The 12,081-nt window shown below is 65.7% G+C and overlaps 1 protein-coding gene across 1 annotated transcript; it reads left to right on the top strand.

The window, feature by feature from the left end:
- Nucleotides 1-326: 326 nt before the first annotated feature.
- On the top strand, nt 327-11,777 carry LOC142593067 (uncharacterized). Its single transcript, XM_075706523.1, is given in 12 exon segments — nt 327-456; nt 834-901; nt 1,056-1,207; nt 3,383-3,444; nt 3,535-3,595; nt 3,597-3,637; nt 3,640-3,712; nt 4,467-4,576; nt 4,614-4,853; nt 9,780-9,957; nt 10,042-10,178; nt 11,473-11,777. Coding segments are annotated over 12 exon segments (1,557 nt in total).
- Nucleotides 11,778-12,081: the final 304 nt, after the last annotated feature.

Raw genomic sequence — 12,081 nt, 5'->3', positions numbered from 1 at the left:
CCCCAAAACATTCATTCTTCAAGGATGCTCCATGGGGCAGAGGTGCTCCAGAAGCCCCCACAATGGGGTATTTAAGCCCCCCCCCCCCCCCAATCCCCGTCTTCACCCACCCAACCCCAGGATGCTCCATGGGGGGCGATGGCCTAGGTCCCCCCCAAGACCCCAGCCCCACCAGCATGGAACATTTAAGACCACCCTGCCCCAAAAGTTGTTCTTCAAGGGTGCTCCATGGGGCAGAGGTGGCCCAAAGCCCCCAGGATGGGACATTTCACTCCCCACCACCCCCCCAAACCCCATCGTCACCCACCCAGGATGCTCCATGCGGGATGACGCCCCGTGTTCCCCCAAGCCCCCAACTCAGCCAGGATGGGGCACTTAAGACCGCTCCATCCAAAAAAATTCATTCTTCAAGGGTGCTCCACAGGGCAGAGGTGCCCCAGAAGTTCCCACGATGGGGTATTTAAGCCCCGCCCCCCCTCAAACCCCATCTTCACCCACCCAACCCCAGGATGCTCCATGGGGGGCAATGCCCCAGGTCCCCCCAAAACCCCAGCTCCACCAGCATGGGGCATTTAAGACCCCCACCCCCAAAAAAGTCATTCTTCAAGGGTGCTCCATGGGGCAGAGGTGGCCCAAAGCCCCCAGGATGGGACATTTCACCCCACCACCCCCCCAAACCCCATCCTCACCCACGCAGGATGCTCCACGGGGGGGTGATGCCCCCCCAGCCCCACCGTCTCACCCAACATGGGCCACCAAAGCGCCCCGCCAAGCCCCGCACCCCAGCACCCACACCCCCAAGCCACGCGTGGGCCCTCCTCTTGGGTCACAAGCCACCGACCCCGGTGCCACGTCCCCAGCCGGGGCCATCGCCGAGGAGGCACCAGAGGGGGTGACATTGGTTTGGGGGGGGGGGGGTCGCCTAGGGCTGCCACCATGTCCCGGCCATCCACGCCATCGCCCTCAACTTTGTCACGGCGTGAGCGTCCCAAACCCAGGGATGGACAGAGTGGAGGGGACTTGGGGACCCCCCCCGGTGCGGGTGCCCCCCCCAGCGCCCCATCAGTCCCCGGCGGCCGGCTGTAAATGCCAATGGCCCCCATAAAAGGGGGCCCTACAAAGCCCGCCCGGGGAGGCGGCGGAGGAAGCCAGCAACTCCGGTCACCTTTGATGTGGCCTCGGTGGCCGGTTGTGACCCCTGCCATTAGCCCTCCCCCTCGTCACCCCTTTTGTCCCAGCAGGAATTTTTGCATCCTGGAGGGAATTGCGGCCGGATAATTCCTGCTGGGGTGTGTTGGAGGGGGGGCAGTGGGGTCCCCCCCATCCCCTGCGCATGGGGACGTGCATCCGGGGACCCATCCTGGGGGTGCTGGCACCTTTTTGCAGTGGAGAAACTGAGGCACACAGGGAAACCTGCTGCCCCCCCCCCCAAAAAAAAATGGGGGGGGGGGGGGGGGGGTCCTCTGCCTTCCCACCCACCCACACCGATGCACCGCACGGTCCCAGAGGGGCCAGGGAGAGGGGGGTGACCGTCCCCTGGCTGCCCCCCCCCAAAATTGTCTAGGGGCACAGCCCCACCATTGCCACGTGGCTTTTGGTTGGGGGGGGGGTGGACACATCTGGGCTGCTTGGAAACATCTGGGAAGATCTTGGGCACAACTGGGGGTGCCCTGGAACATCTGGAGGGGGGTCACTAGGGCAGCTAGGGGTGCTCCAGCACAGCTGGGGGGGGGGGGGTTTGCTCCCCAGGCACATCTGGGGCTGGGCTTAGGCACATCTGGGGGTGCCCTGGCACATCTGGGGGTGTGCTGAGCACATCTGGGAGTGCCCTGGAACATCTGGGGGGGGGCACCAGCGCAGCTAGGGGTGCCCTGGCACATCTGAGGGGCTCCTGAGCATATCTGGGGGTGCTCTGGCATACTTTGGGGGGTGCAGGAGCACAACTAGGGGCTCCTGCGCACATCTGGGGGTGCTCCGACACATCACAGAGGGTCCCTGGAACATCTGGGGATGTTTTAGCGCATCTGGGGAGACCCCCGGCTCATATGGGTGGGTCTCAGGCTCATCTGGGAGCTCCCGAGCACATCTGGGGGTGTGCTGGCACATCTGGCGGGGTCCCAGGCACATCTGGATGGATCTCCGGCACATCTGGGGCCTCCCGGACACGTGGGGGCGTCTCCAGCATATCTGGAGGTGGTCTCTTATGCATCTGGGGACTCCCATAAACATCTGGGGGGGGGTCCCCAGAACCATCTGGAGGGGTCTCCAACACATCTGGGGGCTCCCAGACACATCTGGGAGTGCTTTAAAACATCGCGGGGGGGGGGGGTCTCCAGCTCATATGGGTGGGTCTCAGGCACATTTGGAAAAGCCCGGGCATATCTGGGCGTGGTCCCGGGCACATCTGGAGGGGTGCTCTGGCATATCTGGGGGGGTGACATGCCTTGAGTGTTTGGGGGGGCTCTCTACTGCATCTGAGGAGGTCTCTGGCACATCTGGATGGCATCCAGGCACATCTGGCTGGCTCCCCAGTGGATCCTGGGGTGCTCCTGGCACACCGCGGTGGGGGGGGGGGGGATGCTCTGCCTCATCTGGGTGGCTCCCTTGAACATTTGGGGGGGGAGCTCCCTGGCACGTTTGGGGTTCCCTGGGGCATCACCACCTCCAGTCGCTCTCCTGGGGTACCCAGGGGTGATGGACCCCCCTCTGGTCCCACTCTCATGGCACCCAAGGGTGATGGACCCACCTCTGCTCCTGCTCCCATGGTGCCCAGGGGTGATGGACCCACCTCCGCTCCTGCTCCTGTGACACCCAAGGGTGATGGATCCATCTCTGGTCCTGCTCCTGTGACACCCAAGGGTGATGGACCCACCTCTGCTCCTGCTCCCATGGTGCCCAGGGGTGATGGACCCACCTCCGCTCCTGCTCCTGTGACACCCAAGGGTGATGGATCCATCTCTGGTCCTGCTTCTGTGACACCCAAGGGTGATGGACCCACCTCTGCTCCTGCTCCTGTGGTACCCAAGGGTGATGGATCCATCTCTGGTCCTGCTCCTATGGCACCCAAGGGTGATGGACCCACCTCTGGTCTTGTTCCTGGGGTGATGGACCCACCTCTGGTCCTGCTCCTGTGGCACCCAAGGGTGATGGATCCATCTCTGCTCCCGGTCTCATGGCACCCAAGAGTGATGGACCCACCTCTGGTCTTGTTCCCTGTGGTTCCCAGGGTGATGGACCCCCCCCTCTGCTCCTGCTCCTGTGGCCTCTAAGTGTGATGGACCCACCTCTGCTCCCACTCTCATGGTGCCCAGGGGTGATGGATCTACCTCTGGCCCTGCTCCTGTGGCACCCAAGGGTGAGGGACCCACCTCTGGTCCTGCAGCCGCCCGGTGCCGGAGATGGCCCAACTCACCGAGCTCCACCTGGGCAATGACCTCTTCTACAGTGAGTGGGTCGGGGGGACCCCCTCAAACCCTGGTGTGACCCCCCCCCCCAGGGTGGGACGCACCCCAACCCGGCACCTGCTTCCCCCAGACCTTCAGCAGACCCTGCTGCGTTCCTGTCACCCAGAGGAGGTGGCCATCAGTGTCCTCACCTCATGATCCCTACCATGACTGGCTGCTGGGGGACTGTGGGTGGGCCACAGCTGGGACTGGGTGCCCGTGGGCTGCGCCGCCATGGAGGGGCACCCTCAGCTCAGGGTTGTCCCCCTGTGCTTGGGCTGGTGGGGCCGCACCTGGAATGCTGTGTCCAGTTTTGGGCCCCTCGGCACAAGGAGGACATTGGGGTGCTGGAGCGTGTCCAGAGAAGGGCAGCGGAGCTGGGGCAGGGTCTGGAGCACAGGGCTGGTGGGGAGCGGCTGAGGGAGCTGGGGGTGTTCAGCCTGGAGAAGAGGAGGCTGAGGGGAGACCTGATCGCTCTGCAGCTCCTGGCAGGAGGGGGCAGGGAGGGGGGGTCGGGCTCTTCTCCCAAGGAACCAGCAATAGGACGAGAGGAGATGGGCTCAAGCTGCGCCAGGGGAGGTTTAGATTGGATATTGGGAGAAATTCCTTCATGGAAAGGGTGGTCAAGCATTGGAACAGGCTGCCCAGAGAGGTGGTGGAGTCCCCATCCCTGGAGGGGTTCAAAAAACGGGCAGAGGTGGCACTTTGGGCCATGGTTTAGTGGGCATGGGGGTGTTGGGTTGATGGTTGGGCTGATGATCTTAGAGATCCTTTCCAACCTTAGTGATTCCTGGTTTTACTTTCATTAAAAAATAATCCAGCCCCCAAGCCAGGAAACATGAGATTATTCCTCTCCCCTGAATTGGTTGAGTGGTGGTCTTGGCAGTGTTGGGTTAATGGTTGGGCTGGATGATCTTAAAGGTCTTTTCCAACCTGAACGAGTCCATGATTCCATGATTCTATGGGTGTGGGTGCGGGGGCACACGGACCCCGGGGTGGGGACGTGACGCCGTGTCCCACCAGGCTGGTGGGGCCGGCGCAGGAGCACGGGCAGGTGGAAGCCATCCACGGCCGGCTGGATTTGGGGCGCTTCCCGTTGGGCACCATCCTGGTGCTCATCCCCTTCCACGTGAGTACCCGCCCCGCCACGCCCCGCCACACCTGGCTCAGCGTCCCTCCCCACCGCACGCCTGCGCCACCACCACCACGCGCCCGTCTGCTACGTCCGCAGCGAGGGGAAGGTGGTGGAGCTCTGGCACCCTGTCCACGGCTGGCAGGGGGGAGAGCAGGGAGCTGCTGGGGTGCTGCGCCCACACCGAGACCCTGCACCCATGGCGAGACCCTGCACCCACACCAAAACTCTACACCCACGGCGAGACTCCACACCCACGGCGAGACCCTGTACCCACGGTGAGACTCTGAACCCACAGCGAGACCCTGCGCCCATGGCGAGACCCTGCACCCATGGCGAGACCCTGCGCCCACACCAAAATTCTGCACCCACGGCGAGACCCTGCACCCACGGTGAGACTCTGCACCCACACCGAGACCCTGCACCCACGGTGAGACCCTATGCCCACACCAAAACTCTGCGCCCACACCAAAACTCTGCACCCACGGCGAGACCCTGCGCCCATGGTGAGACCGTGCGCCCACGGTGAGACTCTGCACCCCACAGCAAGACCCTGCACCCACAGCGAGACCCTGCACCCACACCAAAACTCTGTACCCACGGCGAGACCCTGCACCCACAGTGAGACTCTGCACCCACACCGAGACCCTGCGCCCACACCAAGACCCTGCGCCCACGGCGAGACCCTGTGCCCACGGTGAGACCGTGCGCCCATGGGGAGACCCTGCACCCACACCAAAACTCTGCACCCACAGCAAGACTCTGCGCCCACACCGAGACCTGCACCCACGGTGAGACTCTGCGCCCATGCCAAGGCTGCACAGCCATCCCAGGGTGCTGCACCCATACTGAGGCCAGGTACCCAGACCGGAGTGCTGCACCCGTGCCAGGGTGCTGCACCCACACCGAGACCCTGCACCCGTGGCAAGGTGCTGCACTCATGCTGGGGCGTTGCACCCATACTGGGATTCTGCACCCACACTGAGACCCTGCACCCATGGCGAGGTGCTGCACCCACAGCAGGGCGTTGCACCCATACTGGGATTCTGCACCCACGCCACAACCAGGTACCCACACCAGCGTCCTGCACCCACGCCGAGGCCATGCACCCATGCCAGGGTGCTGCACCCACGCTGAGATCCTGCACCCACACCGAGATCCTGCACCCATGCTGGGACCATGGACCCACACCAAGACCCTGCACCCACAAGAAGACTGTGCACCCACGCCGGGGTGCTGCACCCATGCTGAGCGTCTGCACCTACACCAGGGTGCTGCATCTGCACCAGAGTGTTGCACCCACGCCGAGACCTGGCACCTACACCAGGGTGCTGCACCCACACCGAGGTCCGCCACCCATGCTGGGTCCTGCACCCACGCTAAGACCCCACACCCATGCCAAGGTCCTGCACCCATGCCAAAACACTGCACCCACAACAACACCCTGCACCCGCGCTGAGACTCTCCTGCACCCACACCAGGGTCCAGCACCCATGTCGACATCCTGCACCCACGATGAGCCTGTGCACCCACACCAGGGTGCTGCACCCACGCTGAGACCCCGCACCCATGCCAAGGTCCTGCACCCACACCAAAACACTGCGCCCACACCAAGACCCTGCACCCACGCCGAGACCCTGCACCCACGCCGAGACCCTGCACCCATGCTGAGACTCTCCTGCACCCACGCTGAGACTCTTCTGCACCCACACCAGGGTGCTGCACCCACGCTGAGACCCCACGCCCATGCCAAGGTCCTGCACCCATGCCAAAACACTGCGCCCACACCAAGACCCTGCACCTGCGCTGAGACTCTCCTGCACCCACACCAGGGTCCAGCACCCATGTCGACATCCTGCACCCACGATGAGCCTGTGCACCCACACCAGGGTGCTGCACCCACGCTGAGACCCCGCACCCATGCCAAGGTCCTGCACCCACGCCAAAACCCTGCACCCACACCAAGACCCTGCACCCGCGCTGAGACTCTGCACCCATGCTGAGACTCTGCACCCACGCCGAGACTCTCCTGCACCCACACCAGGGTGCTGCACCCACGCTGAGACCCCGCACCCTTGCCAAGGTCCTGCACCCACGCCAAAACCCTGCGCCCACGCTGAGGTCCTGCACCCACGCTGAGACCCTGCACCCACACCAGGGTGCTGCACCCACGCTGAGACTCTGCACCCACGCTGAGACCCTGCACCCACACCAGGGTGCTGCACCCACGCTGAGACTCTCCTGCACCCATGTTGGGGTGCTGCACCCATGCTGAGACCCTGCGCCCGTGCCAAGGTCCTGCGCCCACGCCAAAACCCTGCACCCACACCAAGACGCTGCACACGCGCTGAGGTCCTGCACCCACACTGAGACTCTCCTGCACCCACACCAGGGTCCAGCACCCATGTCGACATCCTGCACCCACGATGAGCCTGTGCACCCACACCAGGGTGCTGCACCCACGCTGAGACCCCGCACCCATGCCAAGGTCCTGCACCCACGCCAAAACCCTGCACCCGCGCTGAGACTCTGCACCCACGCTGAGACTCTGCACCCACGCTGAGGTCCTGCACCCATGTTGGGGTGCTGCACCCATGCTGAGACCCCGCACCCGTGCCAAGGTCCTGCACCCACGCCAAAACCCTACGCCCACACCAAGACCCTGCACCCACGCCGAGACTCTCCTGCACCCACGCCAGGATCCTGCACCCATGCTGGGGTGCTGCACCCACGCTGAGCCTGTGCGCGCACACCGAGACCCTGCACCCACGCCGGGGAGCCGCACCCCCTGCCCACACCGGGGCCAATATCGCCGCTTTTCCCGTTCCCAGGCACTTTCGCCCCCGGGGCGGGGAGGGCGCAGGCCGTGGGGAGGCGGCGGGACCCCCCCGTGCCCGTCCCCCCCGGTGCCCCCGGCCCGGCCCCGATCGAGCCCCCGGCCCCGGGGCGGACCCGCAGCGGGACCCTGGGGCGGCCCCGAGCCCCGCCCCGCCCAAACCCCGCCCCGTCCCGCCGCTCTCAGCCAATGGCGGAGCGCCCCGCCCTGCCCGGCCCGCGGGCGCGCCGAGCCCCGCCGAGGCGGACCGGAGCGAGCCGAGCGCAGCCGAACCGGGCCGAGCGCAGCCGAACCGAGGCGGAGCCGGATCGGGAGCCGTTCGGAGCCGTTCGGAGCGGTTCGGAGCGGTTCGGAGCGGATCGGAGCGGATCGGAGCGCAGCGAGCGGGTCCCGGGGCCGGGCCCGGGTGTGGGCGATGCGGCGGGGCCGGGCGGTGCTGCGGCTCCTGCTGCTGCCGCCGCTGCTGCTGCTCTGCCCGGTGCGGGCGGGGCGGGGACCGGGACCGGGGCCGGGATGGGGACGGGGACGGGACCGGGATGGGGACCGGGATGGGGACCGGGACCGGGACGGGACGGGGCTCCCCGCAGCCGCCCGGGACCCGCCGGGCCGCCCGCTGCCCCGGGGAGCTCCGGTTCCCTTCGGTTCGGGTCTTTTTGTTGTATCTCCGTTTGGTTTATTTTGTTTTGTTTCGGCTTATTTTATTTTATTTTGCTTTGGTTTAGTTTGTTTTGTTTTCTTTCATTTTATTTTTCTTTTATTTTACTTCATTTCTTTTTCCTTCGTTTAATTTTTCTTTCATTTCACTTTCTTTCCTTTTCCTTCGTTTAATTTTTCTTTTATTTCACTTTATTCCCTTTTCCTTCGTTTAATTTTTCCTTTTATTCCACTTTCCTTTTATTCCACTTCGTTTTATTTTTCTTTTCTTTTACTTCCTTTTCTTTCCTCTTTTTTTCTTTTACTTCAGATCATTTTATTTTTATTTCCTTTCGTTTTCTTTTTCTTTTATTTTACTTTTTTTTCATATGTTTTTGCTTTATTTCGCTTTATTTCACTTCATTTCGTTTCATTTCGTTTCATGGCTTTTTCTTTCCCTTTCATCTCGTTTCAGCAGCTCTTATTTCACGTTTATTTTTATTTCCCGTGTGATTCTTTACTTTTATTTTCAGCCTTTCCATTTGATTTCTCAATTTTATTTGTTTCGCTTTATTCTTGCTTTTTTTTTTTTTTTCTTTTTTAATTCATTATGCCGTCATCCCACTCTCTTCATCCCCCCCCGGCACGGGGTGCTCCGGGTCCCCAACCCCAGCAGGGTCTTGGGGGGGGGGGTTGCAGTGGGGTGGAGGGGGAGGTCGTGGGGTCCTCAGCCTCGAGGGGAAACTGAGGCAGGACCCCCCCACCCATAGGTGCCGGGGCGGGGCGGGGGGTGCGGGAGGACGGCGGCGGCGGCAGCGGGGGGGTGCTGCACCCCCTGTCCCCCCGTCTTCGGCGTCACCGAGCCCTGCAGCCTCGCCGACACCCGCTGCCAGCCCTGCGCCCGCGGTGAGCACCCACCCCCCGGCACCCACCCCCAGCACCCCCCACTGAGCACCCACCCCCCCAGCACCCCCCACTGAGCACCCACCCCCCCAGCACCCCCCACTGAGCACCCACCCCCCCCAGCACCCCCCACCGAGCACCCACCCCCCCCAGCACCCCCACCTGGCACCCACCCCACCCAGGTCCCCCCCAGCACCCACCCCCCCAGCACTCTCCCAGCACCCCCCACCGAGCACCCACCCCCCCCCAGCACCCCCCAGCACCCACCCAACACCCACCCCCCAGCACTCCCCACCCAGCACCCCCCAGCAGCCCCACCTACCCGCACCCCCCCCCAGCACCCTCTACCTGCACCCCCCCAGCACCCACCCAACACCCATCCCCCAGCACCCACCCCCCCAGCACCCCCCCACCCTGCACCCCCAGCACCCCCCCCCCCCCGACCGGACCTTCTCGGGGGTGAGCGGCGCTGCCAGCCCTGCACCCCCCCAACACCCTCTGCACCCATGGGTGGCACCCACCGTGAATTGGGGGGGGGGGACGACACCCCCCGCTGTCACCCACCAGCCTCACCGTGCCTCAGTTTCCCCATGGGCGGGGGGTGCTGAGCATCACAGCGGGGACCGTGAATTGGGGGGGGGGGGGGGGGAGGACGACACCCCCCACCCACACTGCAGCACCCCAACATATTTGGGACCCCCCCACCCTACAACGCACCCACGGGCGCCGCTCGCGAGGAGAAACCGAGGCGGCGGTGGCGGGCGCCGGGGGGAGACCCCCCCCACCCCCCCACACCCCGGGGGGTGCCCCTAACCTTTCAGAACCCCCGTAGATGAGGAGCTGGGGCGCACGCAGGGGGTCCCCCCCGGGGGCCGGGGGCCGGGGGCCCCCTCGCCCGCCACCCTCGCGTCGGTGCCGCCCGAGCCCGCCGGCAAGGACATCATCCCCGTCTACTGCTCCCTCCTGGCCGCCGTGGTGGTGGGACTCCTCGCCTACGTGGCCTTCAAGTGGTAGGTTTTTGGGGTGGGGGGGTGGGTGGGAGGGGTGCGGCAGCGGGCGGGGGGCTCCCTGGGTGACCCCCGCCCCGCCGGCAGCTGGCACACGTGCAGGCAGAAGCAGCAGCTGGCCAAGGCGCGGGCGGGGGATTTGGGGACGTCGCCCGAGGGGGAGAAGCTCCACGGTGACGGCGGGGTCTTCCTCGACGCCCACGGCTTGCAGGAACCCGGCAAGGGTGAGCACCCACCCCCCCGCCCCCAGCGATGGGGGGGCACCCGAAACCGTCCCCCGGGGCTGGGTTTGTCCCCCGATGTCATCAGGTTTTGGGGCACCCCCCTGGGTGGGTGGGGGTCAGGGTGCCCCAGGGAGCGTCTGGGTGGGGTTGGGGTGCTCTGGGGAGCACCCAAATGGGGTCGGGTGGTGCCTAAATGGGGGTCAGGGAGCACCCAAATGGGGGTGGGGGGGCAGCCATGCCCTGGGGAGCACCCAAATGGGGTGGGGGAGCACCCATGTCCCAGGGAGCACCCAAACAAGGATCAGGGAGCACCCAGATGGGGGTCAGGGAGCACCCAAATGGGGTTGGGGGGGTGCAGCCATGCCCTGGGGAGCACCCAAATGGGGTGGGGGAGCACCCTAATGGGGGTCAGGGAGCACCCTAATGGGGGTCGGGGAGCACCCAAATGGGGTCGGGTGGCGCCTAAATGGGGGTCAGGGAGCACCCAAACAGGGTTGGGGGGGCAGCCATGCCCTGGGGAGCACCCAAATGGGGTTGGGGAGCACCCAAATGGGGTGGGGGAGCACCCATGTCCCAGGGAGCACCCTAATGGGGGTCGGGGAGCACCCAGTGGGGTTGGGGAGCACCCATGTCCTGGGGAGTACCCAAACGGGCTGGGGAGCACCCAAATGGGGGTCGGGGAGCACCTGGATGGGGTGGGGGAGCACCCATGTCCCAGGGAGCACCCAAATGGGGGTCGGGGAGCACCCAAATGGGGTTGGGGAGCACTTGGGTGGGGTCAGGGAGCACCCATACCCTGGGGAGCCCCCAAATGGGGGTCAGGGAGCACCCATGTCCTGGGGAGCACCCTAATGGGGGTTGGGGAGCACCCAGTGGGGTTGGGGAGCACCCAAATGGGGTCGGGGAGCACCGATAACCCTGGAGAGCACCCAAATGGGGGTCGGGGAGCACCAAATGGGGTCGGGGAGCACCCATACCCTGGGGAGCACCCAAATGGGGGTCAGAGAGCACCCAAATGGGGGTCGGGGAGCACCAAATGGGGTTGGGGAGCACCCATACCCTGGGGAGCACCCAAATGGGGGTCGGGGAGCACCAAATGGGGTCGGGGAGCACCCATACCCTGGGGAGCACCCAAATGGGGGTCAGGGAGCACCCAAATGGGGGTCGGGGAGCACCCCTACCCTGGTAAGTCTCTCTCCCCCGGCAGCCGGCGACACCTCCGGCACAGAAACCCCGCCGGGCGCCGGGCAGCGATTTGGGGTGCCCACCCTGACACCCCCCCCCTCCCCCGCAGCCCCCCGCCCCGAGGGGCACCCGCTGAGCTCGGTGCCGCCGCAGCGGCAGGAGGAACTGGAGCGGCTGCTGGAGAGCGGGGGTCCCGGCGGGGACTGGCGCAGCCTGGCCGCCCGCCTGGGTTTCGGCCCCGACGCCATCGGCGCCTTCGGCCGAGGCCGAGCGCCCGCCCGCACCCTGCTCAGCGCCTGGGCGGGCGCCGAGGGGGCCACGCTGGAGGCCCTGTGCCAGGCCCTGGCCGCCATCGGCCGGCACGACGCCGCCCGGCGCTTGGCGGGCCCGGGGGACGTCACCTCGGCCGTGTGAGCCCGGGGGGACCCCGGCGCGCCCCGCTTGGCCCGGCGGGGAAGCGGGGTTTGGGGGGTTCTGGGGGGGGGTGGGGAATTTGGGGGGGCGGGGGGGGTTTGGGGATTTGGTGGCCCCAGTGTGGGGACGGGGACAGGGCGGGAGGCTCGGGGACGCGGCCGGGCCCCGGGTGGGTGCATTAAATGTGGCAGCGGGATGCGTGGCCTCGCGTGTCCGTGTGTCCCCATGATGCGTGGCCTCGCGTGTCCATGTGTCCCCACGAGTGTGTGTCACCATCATGTGTGGCCTCGGGTGTCCGTGTGTC

This window comes from Pelecanus crispus, chromosome 2, assembly GCF_030463565.1.
Source record: "Pelecanus crispus isolate bPelCri1 chromosome 2, bPelCri1.pri, whole genome shotgun sequence".
Lineage (NCBI taxonomy): Eukaryota > Metazoa > Chordata > Aves > Pelecaniformes > Pelecanidae > Pelecanus > Pelecanus crispus.
The sequence above is the reverse complement of the archived record's forward strand: the minus strand, read 5'-3'. Positions and strand labels throughout refer to the sequence as shown.